The sequence below is a fragment of the Pseudophryne corroboree genome, chromosome 1 (genome assembly GCF_028390025.1).
Source record: "Pseudophryne corroboree isolate aPseCor3 chromosome 1, aPseCor3.hap2, whole genome shotgun sequence".
Classification (NCBI taxonomy): domain Eukaryota; kingdom Metazoa; phylum Chordata; class Amphibia; order Anura; family Myobatrachidae; genus Pseudophryne; species Pseudophryne corroboree.
Genome location: NC_086444.1, coordinates 620,736,027 through 620,760,661, shown reverse-complemented (window position 1 = coordinate 620,760,661; position 24,635 = coordinate 620,736,027). Strand labels below are relative to the sequence as shown.

Genomic DNA, 24,635 nt, shown 5'->3' with positions numbered 1-24,635 from the left:
TGGGGTAGAGTTAGGCTGTAGTTAGGGTAGGGATAGGAATGGTCTTTGGTTAGGGCAGAGTTAGTATAGGGCTGCGATTAGGGTTAAGCTGCAGTTAGGGTAGGGTTAATATTAGGTTGCGTTTAGGTTTAGGCTGCAGTTAGGGTAGGGATAATATTAGGTTGTGGTTAGGGTTAGGCTGCAGTTAGGCTAGGGTTAGGATTAGATTGGGGTTAGGATTAGTTTAGGCAGCAATTAGGGTGGGGTTAGAAGTAGGCTGCAGTTACGGTGTTGTCTCTGCTTACAGTTGATTTGGTGCAACCCCCATGTGAGGCCACTTCCAGAAATTTTTCCAAGGCCACTCTTAGTCCTCAATCCACCCCTATCTCATGTACTCCCTTTTTTTATTTATATTCCGCCTAATTGTGCCTGCCGCCTGTCCAATATGGCACAAGTGGACAAAAAAATACCATACAATCAAGCCAGCCAGCGTACCTCTTCCCCCCACAGTAACTCCTGTCACCTGTTGTAGTCTGCATTGTGCGGCATTACGTCAGTGCTGGCTTTTCCTTGTACTGTCCCTGCCTCTCCGCGGTGGCGGCCCGCTGTCACATAAGGGGAGCAGGAACTGGCAGCCTTGGAAGAGGCAATGGAATAACCAGGCATGCCATGCAGCAGTGTCTGCTCCCTGCAAAGACCCTCACAGCTCCCACCAACTGTTGCTGCAATCAGTCAAGATGTTGAATTTAAAGAAACTACACAATACTGGCTGAGATAGTATGCGTTGCGGTAAGCAACAATACTTTATCTATCTATCTATCTATCTATCTATCTATCTATCTAATCAAATCCTGGGAAGGAACACACTCAATATTGCAAATCTCCAGAAACATTTATTTAGGCAGATTTGTGAGCTTGTTCACCACCGACCAGCACTGACACAAATATTTGTGAACAATAAACATGACTACTCTTCTCTAAAACTTATGCTAGTCAGCTCTATGAGAATATGTTGGTTTTTAATCTATGTAGTATTACATTTTGGCAAGGCGAATAGGAGAAACAGCCCTGCCCCTGCCAGCATGCCAGTCCATCTCATGACACTGACTGAGCCAGCAAAGCTAGTCTGGTGTGGTCCTAGGTCCCGGACCTTGCAGTAAGTAAACCAATGAGTGTATCTGCCTGCTGCCACCTCACAGCTGTTACCCACTGCCTCTCCCCATCACCAGCTATCTCCCTCTCACTCTCTTCCTTCCACTGACTCTCTGCCGCTCACCATCAACTTTTTCCTGTCACACTCAGCCTCTCCCAGTCGCCCTCTGCCTCTCCCAGTCTTCCTGTGCCTTCAGCTGTCATCCACTTCCTCTCCCTGTCTCCCTCTGCCTTCCAATTTCACCCATGTCTCTCTCTGTCTCCCTCTGCCTTCTGCAGTCACCCTCTGCCTCTCTCTGTCATCCACTGACTACCCATAACCCATTGATTACCTAGTCACCCATTACTTCTCCCTATCATCCTCTCCCTATCTGTCACCCATTGACTTTAGTCACCTCCTGCCACCCTCTGCCTCTCCCCCTCACCCTCTACCTCTCCATTCACTCACTGCCTTTCCCTATCTGCCTCTCCCCTGTCACCCTTTACATCTCCCTGTCACTCACTGACTCCCCAATCACCCACTTTGTCTGTGTCAGCTGAGCTAACAGAGTTGCACCTACCACCCATTGCCTCCCCCTGTCACCCTCTACCTCTCCCCATCATCCGCTGCCTCTCACGTCCCCCACTGACAACCACTGCCTCTCCCTGTCACCCTTTACCTCTCCATCACCAACAGACTCCCCAGTTACCATCCCATGCCCACTACCTCCCCCTACCACCGTTTGCCTCTCCCTGTCACCTACTGCCTCCCCAATCATCTGTCTCTCCCAGCCACCTCTACCTGTCACCCACTGACTCCTCAGTCACCACCTAGCTTTCCATTAACCGTGGCCTCTCCCGCTATCACCCACTGTCTCTCCCCATGATGCGAAGAAGGGGAGACCAGAGCATATTTTTGCACCTGGGCCCACCACTTGCTAGTTCCTCCACTGACCAGGGATCAATTAGCCTATGGTAAATTAACGTGGCTAATTGAATTCCCCCTTAGTCACATCTCCAATTGCTGCTGAAGGAGCCTATTTGGGCGATAAACAACATTTTTTCATGGACTATGTTCAGTCAGGATGTGTCAACAGAATTGTGGGCTATGCAGAGTTGTGCAAACGCCTAATTACGGGTGTAGTATGTTATGCCGGCGGTCAGGCTCCCAGCGGCCAGCATACCGGCGCCGGAATCCCGACTGCCGGCATACCGACAGATGGGCGAGCGCAAATGAGCCCCTTGCTACATGCGCTACACTATCTATTCTCCCTCCAGGGGGGTCGTGGACCCCTAAGAGGGAGAAGAGCTGTCGGTATGCTGGCGGTCGGGATTCTGGCGCCAGTATGCTGGTCGTCAGGAGCCCGGCCGCCGGCAAACTGAAGACCATCCCCTAATTACACCTGTATTGGAATAGGACTGGTACAAGTGCACACTGATACTGATGATGGCTGTGATACAAAGCGTGCAGATGGGGCATTCTGACCACATAGATGACACAACTCTTGTATAGAGGGAAAATAGTCATTTAGGGGTCTACTTACTAAGCCTTGAAGATAGATAAAGTTGACTGAGATGTATTAACCTGGAGAAGGCATAAGGAAGTGATAAACCAGTGATATATGCAAGGTGATAAAGGCACCAGCCAATCAGCTCCAATATGTAAATTAACAGTTAGGATCTGATTGGCTGGTGCCTTTATCACCTTGCACATATCACTGGTTTATCACTTCCTTATGCCTTCTCCACGTTAATACATCTGCCCCAGTAAACCAACCAACCAGCTCCTAACTGTCATTTTTTAAATTCAGCCTGTAACGTGGCAGTTAGGAGATTATTGGCTGGTGCTGTAGGGCAGATGTATTAAGCCTGGAGAAGTGATAAAGCAGTGATAAGTGCAAGGTGATAACGCACCAGCCAATCAGCTCCAATATGTAAATTGACAGTTAGGAGATGACTGGCTTGGGCGTTATCACCTTGCACTTATCACTGCTTTATCGCTTCTCCAGGCTTAATACATCTGCCCCTTTATGTCCGTCCACTTTATCTCTCTCCGAGGCTTAGTAAATAGACCCCTTAATTTCATGCACGCACAGGGGGAGCAATTATGGCGGACTGCCTTTAACTCTGTATTAGCCACGCAGTGCTCTTTCCAATTGTGTTACCATATGTGGCTGAACTTCTGAATCACTGAAAGGGAAAATTTCACTTATGTCTACCTGGACATCTTTCCTTACCAATATGCTTAGTATAGGTATGTTCTGCTCTCCAGGTTCCAGTGTCTAAAGAACTCTAAAAATTAGCTTTACTGTTTCAGGTGCAATTAATGTTTGGTAGCCATCTACACAGATATTACAGATAGTGCAGGATGCATCATTGCTTTGAGAGTGATAAAATGGAGAGTGATAAACTACCAGCCAATCAGCTCCTAACTGTCATTTTTCAAACAGGGTCTGTGACATGGCAGTTAGCAGCTGATTGGCTGATACTTTTTCTCTCTCCATTTTATCACTCTACAAGCAATGATGCATCTAGCCCAGAGTCTTTTAAAAATCATCCATATTTTAATGTCTTGCACTCCACGAATACTCTTTTATGACCAACCGCCATCGTGTTGCTTGAGCTGAGCCTGAACTGATAGATATATCATACTTGCCTACCTTGCTACTCCCTCCTCCGGGAGGAGGCAGCGTTGTAGGCATATGGGGGCGTGGCCGGAGGTATGATGGGCTGTCCTGGGGGCGTGGTCAGTCAATGTGGGCTGTCTGGGGGCATGATTACTGGGAAGTGGGCAGTCCGAGAAAATAGGCGCTGTATAGTGGGGGGCGGAGCTACAATGACGCAATTCAACTGGAATCGCGTCATCAGATCCCCTCGGACCGCCCACCTGTTCCTGCTCTGGGCGGCCGAGGCGGGGTGCGGAGGGCCTGACAGGGAAAACGGGAGGCTTGCCCACCTTTCCGGGGGGCTGGGAGGGTGACTCAATTTTCGGGTGCCTCCCGGCCATTGCAGGAGGGTAGGCAAGTATGGGATATATACATACTGTAACTTGACCAAACAACAGATCCTCTTGTACAGTACTGTAATTTATTGTAAGGTTTATATAAGCATGCATTTACATTGGTGATCACATGTAATTACATGTGATCTCCCAGCGCCGCCCCTGTCGCGTCACCAGAGCGTCACCAACCCGGCAATATGCCGGGTTGGGTGAGTGCAGTGGGAAAGGGGGCCATAGGTGTGCGCAGGAGGGGTGCCTGGTGCGCACAAGCACCCCCTAATATTTGGCATCCCGATCTCACATGCCTGATGCAGCGATCACCGAACAGGCTGATTACTGTCCCCTCTGCGCTGCACCCGGTCAGGACTGCATTACTGACCGGATGCTTGGGTTAATCAAGGGTGCCACTGCCACGGCTTTCAAACTCCCGGCTCCACCTCCATGTACAAAAACAGCGTAATGTGATGTGATTACATCATGCTGCTCGCACGCCCACCCGCCAGGGACGTGCGGTGAGCTATATGGCTCAGGAATCACTGGCTAACCCCAGAGCCAGATTTACATGCAATATATGAGCCAAAGGGTACATCTGGGCATTATACACATGTGCAGCATCATAAACTCCTGGAAATCTGGTAAGTTTTGATTAGAGATGTGTGGAAAGGATACACAGGTGAGGCACTGCCTCACCTGCCATAGACTTTTTACTCCAGAGTTTGGGCTATAAAAATTATTAGAATAATGCAAAGAAGATATTTCAAACAAATGATTAGTATTTTTAATATATTTTCTCTATCGTCCTAGTGGATGCTGGGGTTCCTGAAAGGACCATGGGGAATAGCGGCTCCGCAGGAGACAGGGCACAAAAGTAAAGCTTTCCGATCAGGTGGTGTGCACTGGCTCCTCCCCCTATGACCCTCCTCCAAGCCAGTTAGATTTTTGTGCCCGGCCGAGAAGGGTGCAATCTAGGTGGCTCTCCTAAAGAGCTGCTTAGAAAAGTTTAGCTTAGGTTTTTTATTTTACAGTGAGTCCTGCTGGCAACAGGATCACTGCAACGAGGGACTTAGGGGAGAAGAAGTGAACTCACCTGCGTGCAGGATGGATTGGCTTCTTGGCTACTGGACATCAGCTCCAGAGGGACGATCACAGGTACAGCCTGGATGGTCACCGGAGCCTTGCCGCCGGCCCCCTTGCAGATGCTGAAGTAAGAAGAGGTCCAGAATCGGCGGCAGAAGACTCCTCAGTCTTCTAAAGGTAGCGCACAGCACTGCAGCTGTGCGCCATTTTCCTCTCAGCACACTTCACACGGCAGTCACTGAGGGTGCAGGGCGCTGGGAGGGGGGCGCCCTGGGAGGCAAATGAATACCTATTTTGGCTAAAAATACCTCACATATAGCCTCCGGAGGCTATATGGAGATATTTAACCCCTGCCAGAATCCGTTAAGAGCGGGAGACGAGGCCGCCGAAAAAGGGGCAGGGCCTATCTCCTCAGCACACAGCGCCATTTTCCCTCACAGAAAGGCTGGAGGGAAGGCTCCCAGGCTCTCCCCTGCACTGTACTACAGAAACAGGGTTAAAACAGAGAGGGGGGGCACTAATTTGGCGTTAGAAATATATAAAAAAGATGCTATAAGGGAAAACACTTATATAAGGTTGTCCCTATATAATTATAGCGTTTTTTGGTGTGTGCTGGTAAACTCTCCCTCTGTCTCTCCAAAGGGCTAGTGGGTCCTGTCCTCTATCAGAGCATTCCCTGTGTGTGTGCTGTGTGTCGGTACGTGTGTGTCGACATGTATGAGGACGATGTTGGTGAGGAGGCGGAGCAATTGCCTGTAATGGTGATGTCACTCTCTAGGGAGTCGACACCGGAATGGATGGCTTATTTAGGGAATTACGTGATAATGTCAACACGCTGCAAGGTCGGTTGACGACATGAGACGGCCGACAAACAATTAGTACCGGTCCAGACGTCTCAAAAACACCGTCAGGGGTTTTAAAACGCCCGTTTACTTTAGTCGGTCGACACAGACACAGACAGGGACACTGAATCCAGTGTCGACGGTGAATAAACAAACGTATTCCTTATTAGGGCCACACGTTAAAGGCAATGAAGGAGGTGTTACATATTTCTGATACTACAAGTACCACAAAAGAGGGTATTATGTGGGATGTGAAAAAACTACCGTAGTTTTTCCTGAATCAGATAAATTAAATAAAGTGTGTGATGATGCGTGGGTTCCCCCCGATAGAAAATTATGGGCGGTATACCCTTTCCCGCCAGAAGTTAGGGCGCGTTGGGAAACACCCCTTAGGGTGGATAAGGCGCTCACACGCTTATCAAAACAAGTGGCGGTACCGTCTATAGATAGGGCCGTCCTCAAGGACCAGCTGACAGGAGGCTGGAAAATATCATAAAAAGTATATACACACATATTGGTGTTATACTGCGACCAGCGATCGCCTCAGCCTGGATGTGCAGAGCTGGGGTGGCTTCGTCGGATTCCCTGACTAAAAATATTGATACCCTTGACAGGGACAGTATTTTATTGACTATAGAGCATTTAAAGGATGCATTTCTATATATGCGAGATGCACAGAGGGATGTTTGCACTCTGGCATCAAGAGTAAATGCGATGTCCATATCTGCCAGAAGATGTTATGGACACGACAGTGGTCAGGTGATGCAGATTCCAAACGGCACAAAGGTGTATTGCCGTATAAAGGAAGAGGAGTTATTTGGGGTCGGTCCATCGGACCTGGTGGCCACGGCAACTGCTGGAAAATCCGCCGTTTTTACCCTAAGTCACATCTCTGCAGAAAAAGACACCGTCTTTTCAGCCTCAGTCCTTTCGTCCCTATAAGATCATATCTGCCCAGGGATAGAGGAAAGGGAAGAAGACTGCAGCAGGCAGCCCATTCCCAGGAACAGAAGCGTTCCACCGCTTCTGACAAGTTCTCAGCATGGCGCTGAGACCGTACAGGACCCCTGGATCCTACAAGTAGTATCCCAGGGGTACAGATTGGAATGTCGAGACGTTTCCCCTTCGCAGGCTCCTGAAGTCTGCTTTACCAAGGTCTCCCTCCGACAAGGAGGCAGTATGGGAAAAAATTCACAAGCTGTATTCCCAGCAGGTGATAATTAAATTACCCCTCCTACTACAAGAAAAGGGGTATTATTCCACACTATATTGTGGTACTGAAGCCAGAAGGCTAGGTGAGACTTATTCTAAAAAAATTTTTGAACACTTACAAAGGTTCAAATCAAGATGGAGTCACTCAGAGCAGTGATAACGAACCAGGAAGAAGGGGACTATATAGTGTCCCGGGACATCAGGGATGCTTACCTCTATGTCCCAAATTTGCCCTTCTCACTAAGGGTACCTCAGGTTCGTGGTGCAGAACTGTCACTATCAGTTTCAGACGCTGCCGTTTGGATTGTCCACGGCACCCCGGGTCTTTACCAAGGTAATGGCCGAAATGATGATTCTTCTTCGAAGAAAAGGCGTCTTAATTATCCCTTACTTGGACGATCTCCTGATAAGGGCATAGTCCAGGGAACAGTTGGAGGTCGGAGTAGCACTATCTCGGATACTGCTACAACAGCACGGGTGGATTCTAAATATTCCAAAATCGCAGCTGATCCCGACGACACGTCTGCTGTGCCTAGGGATGATTCTGGACACAGTCCAGAAAAAGGTGTTTCTCCCGGAAGAGAAAGCCAGGGAGTTATCCGAGCTAGTCAGGAACCTCCTAAAAACAGTGCATCATTGCACAAGGGTCCTGGTAAAAATGGTGGCTTCCTACGAAGCAATTCCATTCGGCAGATTTCACGCAAGAACTTTTCAGTGGGATCTGCTGGACAAATGGTCCGGATCGCATCTTCAGATGCATCAGCGGATAACCCTATATCCAAGGACAAGGGTGTCTCTCCTGTGGTGGTTATAGAGTGCTCATCTTCTAGAGGGCCGCAGATTCGGCATTCTGGATTGGATGCTGGTGACCACGGAGCCCAGCCCGAGAGGCTGGGGAGCAGTCACACAAGGAAAAAATTTCCAGGGAGTGTGATCAAGTCTGGAGACTTTTCTCCACATAAATATACTGGAGCTAAGGGTAAATTTATAATGCTCTAAGCTTAGCAAGACCTCTGCTTCAAGGTCAGCCGGTATTGATCCAGTGGGAAAAACATCACGGCAGTCGCCCACGTAAACAGACAGGGCGACACAAGAAGCAGGAGGGCAATGGCAAAAACTGCAAGGACTTTTCGCTGGGCGGAAAATCATGTGATAGCACTGTCAGCAGTGTTTCATCCCGGGAATGGAAACTGGGAAGCAGACTTCCTCAGCAGGCACGACCTCCACCCGGGAGAGTGGAAACTTCATCGGGAAGTTTTTTCCACATGATTGTAAACCGTTGGGAAATACCAAAGGTGGACATGATGGCGTCCCGTCTGAACAAAAAACGGGACAGGTATTGCGCCAGGTCAAGAGACCCTCAGGCAATAGCTGTGGACGTTCTGGTAACACCGTGGGTGTACCAGTCGGTGTATGTGTTCCCTCCTCTGCTTCTCATACCTAAGGTGCTGAGAATTATAAGACGTAGAGGAGTAAGAACTATACTCATGGCTCCGGATTGACCAAGAAGGACTTGGTACCCGGAACTTCAAGAGATGCTTACAGAGGTCTTATGGCCTCTGCCGCTAAGAAGGGACTTGCTTCAGCAAGTACCATGTCTGTTCCAAGACTTACCGCAGCTGCGTTTGTCGGCATGGCGGTGGAAAGCCGGATCCTAAGGGAAAAAGGCATTCCGGAAGAGGTCATTCCTACCCTGGTCAAAGCCAGAAAGGAGGTGACCGCACAACATTATCACCACATGTGGCGAAAATATGTTGCGTGGTGTGAGGCCAGGAAGGCCCCACAAAGAAATTTCAACTCGGTCGTTTCCTGCATTTCCTGCAAACAGGAGTGTCTATGGGCCTCAAATTGGGGTCCATTAAGGTTCAAATTTCGGCCCTGTCGATTTTCTTCCAGAAAGAATTGGCTTCAGTTCCTGAAGTCCAGAAGTTTGTCAAGGGAGTATTGCATATACAACCCCCTTTTGTGCCTCCAGTGGCACTGTGGGATCTCAACGTAGTTCTGGGATTCCTCAAATCACATTGGTTTAAAACCAGTCAAATCTGTGGATTTGAAGCATCTCACATGAAAAGTGACCATGCTCTTGGCCCTGGCCTGGACCAGGCGAGTGTCAAATTGGTGGTTTTTTCTCAAAAAAGCCCATATCTGTTTGTCCATTCGGACAGGGCAGAGCTGCGGACTCGTCCCCAGTTCTCTCCCTAAGGTGGTGTCAGTGTTTCACCTGAACCAGCTTATTGTGGTGCCTTGCACCTACTAGGGACTTGGAGGACTCCAAGTTGCTAGATGTTGTCAGGGCCCTGAAAATATGTTCCAGGACGGCTGGAGTCAGGAAAACTGACTTGCTGTTATCCTGTATGCACCCAACAAACTGGGTGCTCTTGCTTCTAAGCAGACTATTGCTAGTTGGATGTGTAATACAATTCAGCTTGCACATTCTGTGGCAGGCCTGCCACAGCCAAAATATGTAAATGCCCATTCCACAAGGAAGGTGGGCTCATCTTGGGCGGCTGCCCGAGGGGTCTCGGCTTTACAACTTTGCCGAGCAGCTACTTGGTCAGGGGCAAACACGTTTGCTAAATTCTACAAATTTGATACCCTGGCTAAGGAGGACCTGGAGTTCTCTCATTCGGTGCTGCAGAGTCATCCGCACTCTCCCGCCCGTTTGGGAGCTTTGGTATAATCCCCATGGTCCTTTCAGGAACCCCAGCATCCACTAGGACGATAGAGAAAATAAGAATTTACTTACCGATAATTCTATTTCTCGGAGTCCGTAGTGGATGCTGGGCGCCCATCCCAAGTGCGGATTATCTGCAATACTTGTACATAGTTACAAAAATCGGGTTATTATTGTTGTGAGCCATCTTTTCAGAGGCTCCGCTGTTATCGTACTGTTAACTGGGTTTAGATCACAAGTTGTACGGTGTGATTGGTGTGGCTGGTATGAGTCTTACCCGGGATTCAAAATTCCTCCCTTATTGTGTACGCTCGTCCGGGCACAGTACCTAACTGGCTTGGAGGAGGGTCATAGGGGGAGGAGCCAGTGCACACCACCTGATCGGAAAGCTTTACTTTTGTGCCCTGTCTCCTGCGGAGCCGCTATTCCCCATGGTCCTTTCAGGAACCCCAGCATCCACTACGGACTCCGAGAAATAGAATTATCGGTAAGTAAATTCTTATTTTATTCAGTCAAAACTCTGGTTTAAACGTAAGTATGACAGGAAAGGCTCTGCCTCACCTTCCTCACCCCACCACACGTCACTGCCACCCGCCACATTCCCACCTCTCTCCTTCTATGCTATGCCAACGCCAGCCACTGATGAGGATCAGCATGCAGCCAGCGTTCCTCTTAGGAAGACAAATTCAATACTGGCAGGCGGTCGGCAGCAACATTGACTCATCACTCATTTTTCCAGCAGCAGCAGTACTAGTCTGCAGCTTGCAGGGGAAAGAGAGGGGGAGCCAGACCAGGCTGAGGAGGAGCAGTGTAATTGCAGTGAGTGCCATCAGGGGTGTTTGCTTGGTGCACACCACAACATCTGACAATGTATCTGCTTTATTAGGATTGGTACAAGGGTAGATATTTTATATTGCGTTGACCGTCAATAGATGGTGCTAGACACGCCCAAAAGGCGGTGCTAGACACACCCCTCCGACGGTGCACCCCCTAATAAAATGTGCTGCGCACGCCTATGAAGGGGGCTCTGATGCGGGTCGCCTTATACACGGCTCCTGTTCACAGTGTATGGAAGGGCGGCGCTGGGAGATCGTGTGATCTCCTAACGCCGCCCCTGCCACGTCACCAGAGAGTCACCAACCTGGCAATATGCCGGGTTGGGTGAGTGCCGTGGGAAAGGGGGCTCTGATGCGGGTCGCAGCCTAGTTGCTCCCGTATCAGGCTCCCGGCTGCGACCCGCATCAGTAGTGGAAAAGGGGTATAAGAGATGTGTTTATAAACCTGACAGGAGGCTGAGCTGTAAATATGTTGATTTTCCTTTAACAGGTCTGACTGCAAGGCAAAGGGAGCTGGCACAGCACAAAACCATAAGCGGGATGTACAAGGAAGACAGGTGACTACATGATAATGATGTTTACAGGTGTAATTTCAGCACTTAGGGGGTTATTCCAAATTGATTGCACGGTAGCAGATAGTCGCCGCCTATGGGGGAGTGTATTTTCGCATAGCAAGTGTGCAATCGCTTGTACAGGGGAGCTGTGCAAAAAGTTTTTGTGCAGTTTCTGAGTAGGTCTGAACTTACTCAGCCGCTGCAATGTCTTCAGCCTGTCAGTTCCCGGAATTGACGTCAGACACCCGCCCTGCAAACGCCTGGACACGCCTGCGTTTTCCACGGCACTCCTAGAAAACGGTCAGCTGCCACCCAGAAATGCCTTCTTGCTGTCAATTACCTTGTGATCACCTCTGCGCATTGCAATAGCGGCACATGTGCAGTTCAGACACGATCGCACCACTGCGAAAAACTGCAGCGTGCGATTGGGTCGCAATGACCCCCTTAGTGTAGCAGGGTAGCAATGTTTTTGTAAATTGCACATGAATAGCAAAATATCAGAGTATCATTTCATTATAAGCATGGGAAACAAGTACTGACAGAAAGATTTTGTTTTTATTATCTTAATACAGGCCCTCACCCATCTGGCCTGTAAAGTCCAGTGCCCTGGTTGCTGTCCCGTCCGCCCGATTGGAGAAACTGGCACTAGCAAAAAGCATTAGCCAGGAATGGATGGAGGACCGACCTGTATACAGCATAGTGAGTGTGTGACCTCCAGAAACCTTAAAGAGAAACACTGTTGTATTGGAAATAGGAAATCTCTCTCACACATTACACAAATCCTTTAGTGTGTCTGATTTACATTTACTATAGGTGACTGAAGCAACCAAGAGAGCCTCTGCTAGCCCGCGCACTGTTCAGCTAGCCAAGCCGAAAAACCGTAGTGTCCTCTCTATGCCAGGCACACCAAACGGCCAGCAGGAGGATAGTGAGGCATGCTCCAGGTCTGAAAAAGTGGTTGTTTCCTCATCTAGAACAGAGAATTTAGCAGGTAATTGTATAAATATGCAGAAGTGGCAGAATGCTGCTGTACAATCGTGTGCCGAATTACTCAATGACTATATTATTTGTGAATGATAAAAGGGAATGTCTGCTCTTGGACATCTCCTATCTGGGTGCTGGACCTCCCTTATGTGACAAAAGGTGATGGTGGTGGGGTGGGGCTTTTTCTCAAATCAGTTCTCCCAGGTACCAACTGCAGTAAGCTGTGGCACACTGTATATATGAGGGCAGCCACTATGCAGGAAAGTTGAATTAATCTAACTGTAGATATATTAACAGGACTGCATGGATTAAGTCAATGGCTGCCTTTACATCATAGTTGCCTACACTCCCGCATTCTGCAGGAGACTCCTTGAAATAGTAACAATCTCCCTCACTCCCTGAATAGTCCAGCAATCTCCCTGATTGCACCTTATCCCCATTATGCAGCTGTTACATTCTTGGGTTGGGGGGAAATAAACCAGAGAAACATACATTAAAATGGGATCATCAGTGCTATTTCCCTGCATTGGTGATAAGGCCCAATGATCCCTATGGCTACATGCATTTTAAATAAGGTCTCTCGTGGCCACTTACAGTATATGGAACCTCATGTAAAACACAATACAAATCCTGAAAAATATCAGTGTCTTATCTTCAGCAAGTAGTTCTTACTAACTTTGGGGCTCATTTACATTTGGATGGAAGTCATTTTTATGACACGCCTCTCAGATGTAGCAGCACACGTCCGCACTAATAGGGGTTACTTTCACAATCTCCCTGAAATGCTTTTTCAAAAATATGTAAGTATGACTTTACATATACAACAGCAGCAAGGAAATGGGACAGGTATTGGCTTATTCACTACATGAGAGACATGACAGACAAAGGATAGAATTGAACAAAAGTGAACAACCTCTTTAATTATATAAAATGGTTATAATGATAGTAATAATGTGCTATATTACTTAGCAGTTAGCATTCAGAAGTAGACGCATCTACACGTGAGCATACATTACATAGGAAAACAGGAACATAAGCAAAAGCAAATTTTGATCTCAAGATGTGTCCTGTACTAATACAGTAGCATGTGTACATTGGGCATACACATGTGTATACTTACATCCTACAATAACATCAGTGGCGTAACTTCATCCCAGCTGACCGGAGGCAAGATCAATCATGGTGCCCCCCCCTCCAAGCACCATGATATATTTAACCACTTAACTGGCATGGTCAGATCACATGCGACCGTACAGCCCCACTGTGTCCCCCAGTTTTTGACGAGGAGATCCGTTCTGCAGATGTGCATAGTATAATAATCAAATATTTAAAAAAAAATACTTTTTAAACTTTATTAAAAATAGTTTCTTTTTTTAAACAGTTTTATGAACGGTTGTGAAAGAAAAATCATCAGTTAGCATAGTGTAATAATGTCTTTATGATTTCTTAGATACACCTCCAGTGCTACCAAACACACTGGTGCTTGCTCTTAAGTAGAAATGTATTCATTTTCGGGGCATACCATATCTGACTGGCCACTGCTGCGCCTGCTGCTCACCCGTGTCCCAACTCTCATCCACAAACACAATCACAGCCCTCCTCTGTGTGTGCTCACTCATTACATTAAACAGAGACTTTGATGGCAGATAAGAACCACTTGGCCCAAGTCTTTGGTCCTCACAGGCTGAGGGTCACGCTCAGACGCCCCGACGGTCCTTATAGCACATCACGGGGATGGGCTCCAAAACTGGATCATACATTTAGCTGATACAGTTGCATATGTGAACTCTGATAGTGTTTCGCAGCGCCGTACAAAGGACAGTACAAGGAGACAAAACTTAGCATTACAGTAAATAAATAACAAAAATAGAGTACAGGTAACAAAGAGCACCACAATTCTCAAGACATAATACAGCTAAGATGTAAGTAGTGAGGGACTGAACATTGTACTACTTGGGGCTGGTGGCCAAAGATGGAGATGAGCCTTTACCAGCAGGAAAAAAGCAGGTAAAGATGGTCGCTGAGTAGGGGAGAGCTGCAAGTGAAATATGTCAAGAAGAGGGCTTAGATAACAAGAGGAAAGAGTGCCCTGCTCTGAGGAGCTAACAATCTAGTGGGAGGGGTCGACAGACAGATGACATGAGGTGCAAGCAAGCGGGAGGTGGCCTGATGGCAGTATGTAAGCAAAGCTGAGATGTTCAAGGCATGAGGCAGGGGGGTGGCCTCAGGACTAGGTTATGCATTGGGAGGGTATGCTTTGATGAATAGGTGGGTTTTCAGTGCCCATTTGAAGCTTTGCAAGGTTAGGGAGAGTCTAATGGAGCGGGGGAGTGCGTTCCACTGAAGGGGTGCAGCATGGGCATAGTCCTGAACTCGAGCATGGGAAGCAGTGACCAGGGCGGTGGAGAGGCGACGGTCATTGGTCGACCGTAGGGGGCGGGAGGGAGTATGAAGGGAGAGGAGGTTGGAGATGTAGGGAGCAGTGGAATTCGAGATGGCCTTATATGTGAGGGTGAAGAGTTTGAAGAGGATTCTGTAGGGGAATGGGAGCCAGTGTAGATTTTGTTGAAGGGGAGTTGCAGATGTGGAGCGGAGGGAGAGGAAGATAATCCTAGCTGCGGAGTTCAGGACAGATTGGAGGGGAGCAAGATGGGAGTAAGCGTGGTCAGTGAGAACATTGTAGTAGTCAAGTCATGAGATGACCAGTGAGTGGATGATAAATTTAGTTGCACTCTGGGAGAGAAATGGCCTGATACGAGCAATGTTGCGTAGCTGGAACCAACAGGATTGTGCCAGAGCTTGGATGTGGGGTGCAAAGGAGAGGGAGGAGTCAAGAGTGACGCCCAAGCAGCGGAGTTGGGGAACGGGGGAGATGGTGGTGTTGTCAACAGTGATAGAGATATTGGTAGGGGGTGTTGCTCTGGATGGGGGAAAGATGACGAGTTCAGTTTTGTCCATGTTGAGCTTCAGAGAGAGCTAAGACATCCAGGAGGAGATTGCGGAAAGGCAGCTGGAAACCTGAGAGAGGACAGAGGGGGACAGATCAGGAGAGGAGAGGTAGCATTGTGTGTCATCCGCATAGAGGTGGTATTGAAGGCCAATGGAGTTAATGAGCACACCCAGGGAAGAGGTGTACAGGAAGAACAGAAGGGGGCCAAGGACAGAACCCTGAGGGACACCAGAAGGAAGGATGGAAGGGTGTGAGGTGGTGCCGGAGCAGACACAGAGATGGAGCGGTTAGTGAGGTAAGAAGAAAACCTGTCAAGGACAGTGCTAAAAAGGCCAGCGTTTTGTAGTGTGCGGAGGAGGAGAGAATGATCCACGGTGTCAAAGGCAGCAGAGAGGTCCAGAAGGATGAGCAGAGAGAAGTGGCCCCGGGATTTGGCCGAAAGCAGGTCATTGGTGACTTTCACCAGGGCAATCTCAGTGGAGTGGAGTGGGCGAGAGCCAGATTGTACTGCATCGAGGATGGAGTTGTCAGAGAGGTAGCCTGTGAGACGGCTGTAGACCAGTTGTTCAAGTAGTTTGGAGGCGAAAGGGAGAAGAGAGATGGCGCGGTAGTTAGTGAGTGATGAAGGGTCGAGGTTGGGTTTTTTGAGAATAGGTGAGACCAGAGCATGTTTGAATGGTAAGGGGAACAAGCCGGTAGAGAGCGACAGGTTAAGGTGAGCAGGGTGGGAGCAGGCAGTGGGGGAGAGGGAGCAGAGAAGACGGGAGGGAAGGGGGTCCAGGTGGAAGGGGGAGGATAAGATGAGGGAGTGGACTTCCTTGTCTGAAGTGGGATGGAAGGAGGACAGGGTGGGATAGATGGAGGGGAGGGATAGAGTTATAGAAGGAGGCTGCCTGGTTGGGACAGGTCATAGTGGAAAGAGGAGAGGAAAGTCTTAAACGAGAACACTTTCTGTACAAACTCCCCTCTGGATTAACTAATAAAATAAGGTTAGGGTTTAATTGATTCACTGGAAATGGTGAACAGTTTCCATATACTGTACTTATTAGAAGCATTGTGGCCTAATGTCCTCACCCATTTTCTAAGGATGTAGTTGGCAACTCGATGATCAAAATGTTGGCAGTCAGAAAACTGGTGCCAGAATCCCGAAACCGCTCAGAATTCTGATGCCGGAATCTCGACAGTCAGCATTCTGACGTAATTAAGGGGGTAGGGGTGGGGTTAGGCTATGAAAGGGGAGAGATAGGCTGCTATAGGGGAGTGTTAGTGTTATATACAAGAGATTGGCGCTTCACAATACATACACACTTAATAAACTCAAACTGCCGTTCACCAGTTGTGGGCGGGCAGCCCCAACAATGAATCAAAGATGAGAAAATTGAAAAAAATTGGGAGCGCTGAATGAGTCTAAGAATGAATTTAATATTATGATAAGTGAAACAGTATTTCATTAAACACATGTAGATAAAAATACATACATAAAATAACCGAAATATAAAAATCACATAAATATATGATGGTAAATGTGACTGCAATATCGCTCCTGAAGATACAAAGTCTTAATAAACCTTATTAAAAAGATGCAATGATGCTTGTTGATTTTTTAACCGTGCGTCCACGGATAAATATATGATGTGAGTGGGAGACTTGGAAGAGGTACCTCTATTATAAATCACTGATGCAAATATAGTCTCACCTATCCTTACGCATCTGCAAACTGCATGGAGTGTTGAAAAAGGCTTTCTGTGGCCAGGTGAACAGTGTCCAAGAGATGGAAAAGCGGTCACCGACACTATGCAGGTGCCTTATTCCTGAAAGAAATTAGTGAGGCACCCCAGTAAAATAATCTTTGTGACTGCGATATTTCTCTGACACTCCGGAGCTGTGTGAACGGGTGGTCTTCTGTATACCGGCGGTCGGGCTCCCGGCGCTCAGTATACCGGCGCCGGGAGCCCGACCGCCGGCATACCGACACTTATTTTCCCTCGTGGGGGTCCACGACCCCCATAGAGGGAGAATAAAATAGTGTGGCGCGCGTAGCGCGGCGAGCGCAGCGAGCCCGCAAGGGGCTCATTTGCGCTCGCCACACTGTCGGTCAGCCGGCGGTCGGGCTCCCGGCGCCGGTATGCTGGGCGCCGGGAGCCCGACCGCCGGCCAGCCGTAGTGAACCCTGAACGGGTGGTCTTCTGTATACCGGCGGTCGGGCTCCCGGCGCTCAGTATACCGGCGCCGGGAGCCCGACCGCCGGCATACCGACACTTATTTTCCCTCGTGGGGGTCCACGACCCCCATAGAGGGAGAATAAAATAGTGTGCACCGTGCCCGTAGCGTGGCGAGCGCAGCGAGCCCGCAAGGGGCTCATTTGCGCTCGCCACACTGTCGGTCAGCCGGCGGTCGGGCTCCCGGCGCCGGTATGCTGGGCGCCGGGAGCCCGACCGCCGGCCAGCCGTAGTGAACCCGTCCCAGAGATGGAAAAGCGGTCACCGACACTATGCAGGTGCCTTATTCCTGAAAGAAATTAGTGAGGTAATCTCAAATGCTCCTGTGCTGTGTCATCCGACGGACCAAGGCTTCCTCGTTCCGAGCGCTGTACTGAGCGCTGTACTGAGCCGGGTATGCAGCGGCTCAATGCAATGTGTGTACAGAGTCTCACGCCGCTGGAAGATTATCCATGTGTTGCGGCTACGTTCTGATCGGTTCACACGGGTTCACTACGGCTGGCCGGCGGTCGGGCTCCCGGCGCCCAGCATCGTGAGACTCTGTACACACATTGCATTGAGCCGCTGCATACCCGGCTCAGTACAGCGCTCAGTACAGCGCTCGGAACGAGGAAGCCTTGGTCCGTCGGATGACACAGCACAGGAGCATTTGAGATTACCTCACTAATTTCTTTCAGGAATAAGGCACCTGCATAGTGTAGGTGACCGCTTTTCCATCTCTGGGACACTGGCCCTCATTCCGAGTTGATCGGTCGCAAGGCGAATTTAGCAGAGTTACACACGCTAAGCCGCCGCCTACTGGGAGTGAATCTTAGCTTCTTAAAATTGCGACCGATGTATTCGCAATATTGCGATTACTAACTACTTAGCAGTTTCAGAGTAGCTCCAGACTTACTCTGCCTGTGCGATCAGTTCAGTGCTTGTCGTTCCTGGTTGACGTCACAAACACACCCAGCGTTCGCCCAGGCACTCCCACCGTTTCTCCGGCCACTCCTGCGTTTTTTCCGGAAACAGTAGCGTTTTCAGCCACACGCCCCTGAAACGCCGTGTTTCCGCCCAGTAACACCCATTTCCTGTCAATCACATTACGATCGCCGGAGCGAAGAAAAAGCCGTGAGTAAAAATACTTTCTTCATAGTAAAGTTACTTGGCGCAGTCGCAGTGCGAACATTGCGCATGCGTACTAAGCGGATTTTCACTGCGATGCGATGAAAAATACCGAGCGAACAACTCGGAATGAGGGCCACTACTGTTCACCTGGCCACAGAAAGCCTTTTTCAACACTCCATGCAGTTTGCAGATGCGTAAGGATAGGTGAGACTATATTTGCATCAGTGATTTATAATAGAGGTACCTCTTCCAAGTCTCCCACTCACATCATATATTTATCCGTGGACGCACGGTTAAAAAAATCAACAAGCATCATTGCATCTTTTTAAAAAGGTTTATTAAGACTTTGTATCTTCAGGAGCGATATTGCAGTCACATTTACCATCATCTATTTATGTGATTTTTATATTTGGGTTATTTTATGTATGTATTTTTATCTACATGTGTTTAATGAAATACTGTTTCACTTAACATAATATTAAATTCATTCTTAGACTCATTCAGCGCTCCCAATTTTTTTCCATTTTCTCATCGAGTGTTAGGCTGCAGGACTATAGGCATAGGCGTGCGCAGCACATTTTATTAGGGGGTGCACTGTTGGAGGGGTGTGTCTAGCACCGCCTTTTGGGCGTGTCTAACACCATCTATTGACGGTCAACGTAATATAAAATATCCACCCTTGTACCAATCCTAATAATGCAGATTCATTGTCAGATGTTGTGGTGTGCACCAAACATACACCCCTGATGGCACTCACTGCACTTACACTGCTCCTCCTCAGCCTGGTCTGGCTCCCCTTCTCTTTCCTCTGCAAGCTGCAGTCACTCACTGACACTGACAGTCGCAGACTAGTTACTGCTGCTGCTGGAAAAAACACGTTACGTGTCAATGCTGCTGCCGACCGCCTGCCAGTATTGAATTTGTCTCCCTAAGAGGAACGCTGGCTGCATGCTGCTCCTCATCAGTGGCTGGCGTTGGCATAAAATAGAAGGAGAGAGGTGGGCGTGTGACGGGTGGGCGTGCGAGCAGCATGATGTCATCACGTCACATCACACTGTTTTTGTACATTGAGGTGGAGCCGGGAGTTTGAAAGCCGGTGGCAGTGGCACCCTTGATTAACCCAAGCGTCCGGTCAGTAATGCAGACCTGACAGGGTGCAACACAGAGGGAACAGTAATCAGCCTGCTCGGCGATCGCTGCATCAGGCATGTGAGATCAGATTGCCGGACATTAGGGGCTGCCTGTGTGCACCAGGCACCCCCCCTGCGCACGCCTATGACAATAGGGTTAGGGTAAGACACTAAGGGGAGGGTTAGTGTTAGTCTGCGGGACGGGAGGGTTAGAGTAACGTCCAATATATTGCTGGTTCATCTGCCAGTGTGTAAAAACGATATGTCTGTGAATGCCGTAGTTCACAGACATATCATTTCGACCCTGCAGCACACACGATGACCAATATATCTAAAGATATACTGGTGCATCGTTCTGTGTGTACCGGTGGTCAGCCAATCACCGTACACATCCTGCAGCAGCAGGGTGGGGATTGACAACGCAACAGGGCGACACATGTAACTGCCGCCAGTGTATACCCACATTTACGCACAAGGGGTAGGGTAAGTCTGCGGTGTCAGATTGTGTTTTGACTGTGTCCCCGGAGGGGGCGCTAGTGGGTCAGTGGAGGTGGATGGGAGAAAACGAGGAGGCTGGATAACGTTTCTGCGCATGAGCGCAATGATATTTATTCAACAGATGGATAACAGAACGGCAGCAGAAACAATAATAATAATAAATGCAAATGTCAATCACACAGCGTAATAGCTGAAAGTCTTATGGCAACGGAATGAATGATGACTGAGAAATGATAACCGGTAAGATGATAAACAGATGAAATGATAACTTGTAAAGATGATTCTGGTATGGAAACCAGTGCAGGTTAAAACATGGAACTTGGTAGTGAGGATGTTAAATGGCAAACCTGGTAGCAGAGGCAGGAGTCTGACTAAGTCCACAGTGCAGGTGGTGAAGCACTGACAGCAAGCAAGCTGTATCACAGGTGGAAGAATGGAACACACCTGGAGTCAGTCTCTACTGCAAGGCTGAAGCACACAAGGTGGTGATAGGTGTGAAGCCTGTTGGTGGATGCAGGTTTTGCTGGGACTTGAAGTTCCACGGAGCTGTGTAAATAACCAGGAGTACAAGTCTTAGGTAGAGAGCCAGGAACACGGAGGAAACAGGAACAGATCCTTTCACATGGGTCGCAGGAGTGACACAAAGTCCAGGATGCCTGCAGACTGATCCTGCAGTCTCTTATATACCCCTTGGTTCATTGACATTGGTGGAGTGAGGGAAAGTGGGTGCGGCCAAGCACCGGATTGGCCGCTGTATGCTGACTGTTGGAAACTGTCATGGCGGCGCCCATGCCGCGGCCTAGCGGGAACGCGCCGTGCTACACGCCCGCTGTCACAGGAGCGCTCCCAGGCCCATGATGGCGTCCGATGGCAGGGACGTGGACGACAGATGACCGCAGGGACCCAGGACGGAGTCCGCAGCGGCGGACAGATGTCAGCTTGGTGAGTCGATTCCTGACAGTACCCCCCCCTTTAAGGGTGGGCACCGAACACCCACGTGGCTTGGAAGGATGAGTGTTATGGAAGACACGGACCAACCTTGGAGCATGGACATCCATCGAATTTACCCAACTTCTCTCCTCTGGGCCATAACCGGACCAATCGACCAGGTACTGGAGACGTCCATACCGGCAACGGGAGTCCAGAATTTTGCCAATCTCAAATTCCACGCCCCGCTGAGTTCGAATTTTGGGGCCAACTGGAAGAGCACTCTGAAAACGGTTCAGGACTAAAGGTCTGAGGAGAGAAACATGAAAAGCATTAGGTATTCGAAGAGAAGGTGGTAACTTCAGTTTGTAGGCCACAGGGTTAATGACTTTTTCGACAGGAAAGGGACCAATGAAACGTGGTGCAAATTTCATAGACGGGACCCTAAGACGGAGGTTACGGGTCGACAGCCAAACCTTGTCCCCAGGTTTCAGGCTAGGAACCGCGCGTCTTTTGCGGTCAGCAAAGTATTTATACCGGCTGGAGGCCTTCTTGAGAGAAATGTGAATCTTCTTCCAGATTGAAGAAAACTGAGTCAACGCAGTAGTGGCAGCAGGAACGTCCATATGAGGGAGTTCTTGAAAGTCTGGAACACGAGGATGCTGCCCATATACCGCAAAGAATGGTGTTGTCCCAGTGGCAGTGTGGTAGCGGAAGTTGTGGGCAAACTCGGCCCATGGGAGCAGATCGAACCAGTCATCCTGAGAAGATGAAACATACAATCTTAAAAACGTCTCTAGTTCTTGATTTACCCTCTCTGTCTGCCCATTCGTCTGAGGATGGTAAGATGACGAAAACTTCAGCTTGACTTGCATGGCAGAACAGAGAGCCCTCCAAAACCTTGCTACAAACTGTACACCTCGGTCGGATATTATTTCTGAGGGTAGACCGTGTAAGCGGAAAATCTCCCGTAGGAAGATTTGGGCAAGTTTTGGGGCAGAAGGGAGACCCTGGAGAGGAACAAAATGGGCCATCTTGGTAAATCTGTCCACTACGACCCAGATGGTATTGTATCCTTGAGAAGGAGGAAGGTCGGTGATAAAATCCATGGACAGGTGTGACCAGGGACGACTAGGAACAGATAATGGTTGTAACTGACCTGCTGGAGACTGACGAGGAGTCTTGTGCTGCACACACTTAGGACAGGATGCCACGAAATCCTTGATGTCAGCCTTCATCTTTGGCCACCAGTATGTCTCAGAGAGAAACTTGAAGGTCTTCAGGACACCAGGATGACCGGTGAACTTGGATTGATGGGCCCAAGATAGCAACTTGGGGCGGAGTTCTGGGGAAACAAAAGTCTTACCAGGAGGAGGAGCTGGGGAGACTTGAGATGCAGCGAATACCACTGGACTCAGGATGGAATGTGGAACTGAGTCAGGCGTTTCCTCTTCGGATTCCATAGATCGGGATAAAGCGTCAGCTTTAACATTCTGCGAACCTGGGCGGAAATGAAGCTTAAAGTTAAAACGTGAGAAAAACATAGCCCACCTGGACTGGCGAGGATTAAGGCACTGGGCTGCCTTTAAATATAACAGGTTTTTATGATCCGTATAGATGTTGAACGGATGTTTGGCCCCTTCTAGGAGATACCTCCATTCCTCGAGGGCCAGCTTGATCGCCAGTAGTTCTTGATCTCCAACGGCGTAGTTAGCTTCTGCAGGAAGGAATTTACGAGAATAAAATCCACAGGGGTGGATTTTCCCATCGGTTCCCTTCTGGGAGAGAACAGCTCCAACTCCAACTGTGGAGGCATCCACCTCTAACTCGAACGGTCTGTTTACATCTGGCTGAGACAGAACTGGAGCAGACATAAAGGCCAGCTTGATCTTCTGGAAAGCTGCTAAAGCTTCTTCTGACCAGTTGGAATGATTTGCCCCTTTCCGAGTCAGGTTGGTAATAGGAGCGATGAGAGTGGAGAATCCCCGAATAAATTTCCTATAGTAGTTGGCAAATCCCAGGAACCGCTGAATAGACTTGAGAGAATTTGGGATGGACCAATTGGCAATGGCTTCCAACTTTGTCGGGTCCATCTGGAGATCCGATCCGGAAATTATATAACCCAGGAAGGGTATAGAGGGAACTTCAAAGGTGCATTTGGATAGTTTACCGTAGAGCCGGTTCTCACGAAGACGTCGGAGGACTTCACGGACTTGTAGACGATGAGATGGAAGGTCTTGGGAGAAGATGAGGATATCATCCAGATAAACAACGAGGTACTTATACAGAACGTCACGGAAGATTTCGTTCACAAAGTGTTGGAACACTGCTGGAGCATTACTCAACCCGAATGGCATTACCAGGTACTCGTAATGGCCATCTCGAGTGTTAAAAGCTGTCTTCCATTCGTCACCACTCCGGATTCTGATGAGATTGTAGGCACCGCGGAGATCTAACTTGGTGAAGATGCGGGCTCCTTTAACTCTGTCGAATAATTCGGTAATGAGTGGTAATGGATAACTATTTTTAATGGTAATGTCATTGAGACCTCGGTAGTCAATGCATGGACGCAGTCCTCCATCCTTCTTTTTGACAAAGAAGAAACCTGCACCAGCGGGTGATGATGAAGGACGGATGAATCCCTTCTGTAGGTTCTCCCTGATATAATCGCTCATCGCCTCAGTTTCTGGAACAGACAACGGGTAGGTGCGCCCCCTAGGTGGCTTCTTGCCAGGAAGGAGATCGATGGGACAATCCCATTCCCTATGGGGCGGCAGGACATCTGCGGCCTTCTCACTAAAGACATCAGAGAAATCTTGATAAGCCGCAGGTAGACTTGACTGTGTCTTTACTTCAGTAGACTTTATGGGACAAATTTGGGCTAAACAGGACTGATGGCAATGTGAACCCCATGAGGTAAGCTGTAACGTTGACCAGTCAAACTGTGGATTATGTAGCTGGAGCCAGGGCATGCCCAAGACGATCTCCTGGGTGGCTTGAGGAATGACTAAGAACTTAATCAGTTCAGAGTGTAGGAATCCAACTCCCAAGACCACTGGTACAGTTTGATGAGAAATATTCCCCTTGGAGATTCGACTACCATCCACGGCGGTAATATAAACTGGACAGGAAAGTTCACAAATAGGCAAGCAAAATTTATTTACCGCAGCTTGGGTGATGAAGTTTCCTGCAGCTCCACAGTCCACTAATGCTGATGCGGACTGGAGCCCAACTGAAGTCTCTAATGTCACAGGAAGGATAAGGTCTTGATTAGAAGGAGCTTGTCTAGAAGATCCCAACTTGACTCCTCCTTTACAAGTCAGGATCTGGCGTTTCCCGAACGCACTGTGCAGGAGTTAATCTGGTGGCCTGCAGCCGCACAATACAGACAAAGTCTCTCACGAATTCTTCTTGCCCGCTCTTCAGGAGTTAGGCGGGACCTATTTACTTGCATAGGCTCGTCAGAAGAGGGAGACTGGAACTGTACGGAGGGTATCATCCTTGATCTGCG

General features: G+C 48.8%; 1 protein-coding gene across 3 annotated transcripts in view; it reads left to right on the top strand.

Moving 5' to 3' along the window:
• Nucleotides 1–24,635, top strand: part of SPMAP2 (sperm microtubule associated protein 2) — a 361,513-nt gene that overhangs the window by 320,282 nt on the left and 16,596 nt on the right. For all 3 annotated transcript variants that reach the window (XM_063923633.1, XM_063923548.1, XM_063923456.1), the window contains 3 exons: nt 11,243–11,309; nt 11,879–12,005; nt 12,120–12,297. In XM_063923633.1, the coding sequence (XP_063779703.1) occupies nt 11,243–11,309; nt 11,879–12,005; nt 12,120–12,297 (372 nt within the window). The remainder of the gene's footprint in view (nt 1–11,242; nt 11,310–11,878; nt 12,006–12,119; nt 12,298–24,635) is intronic.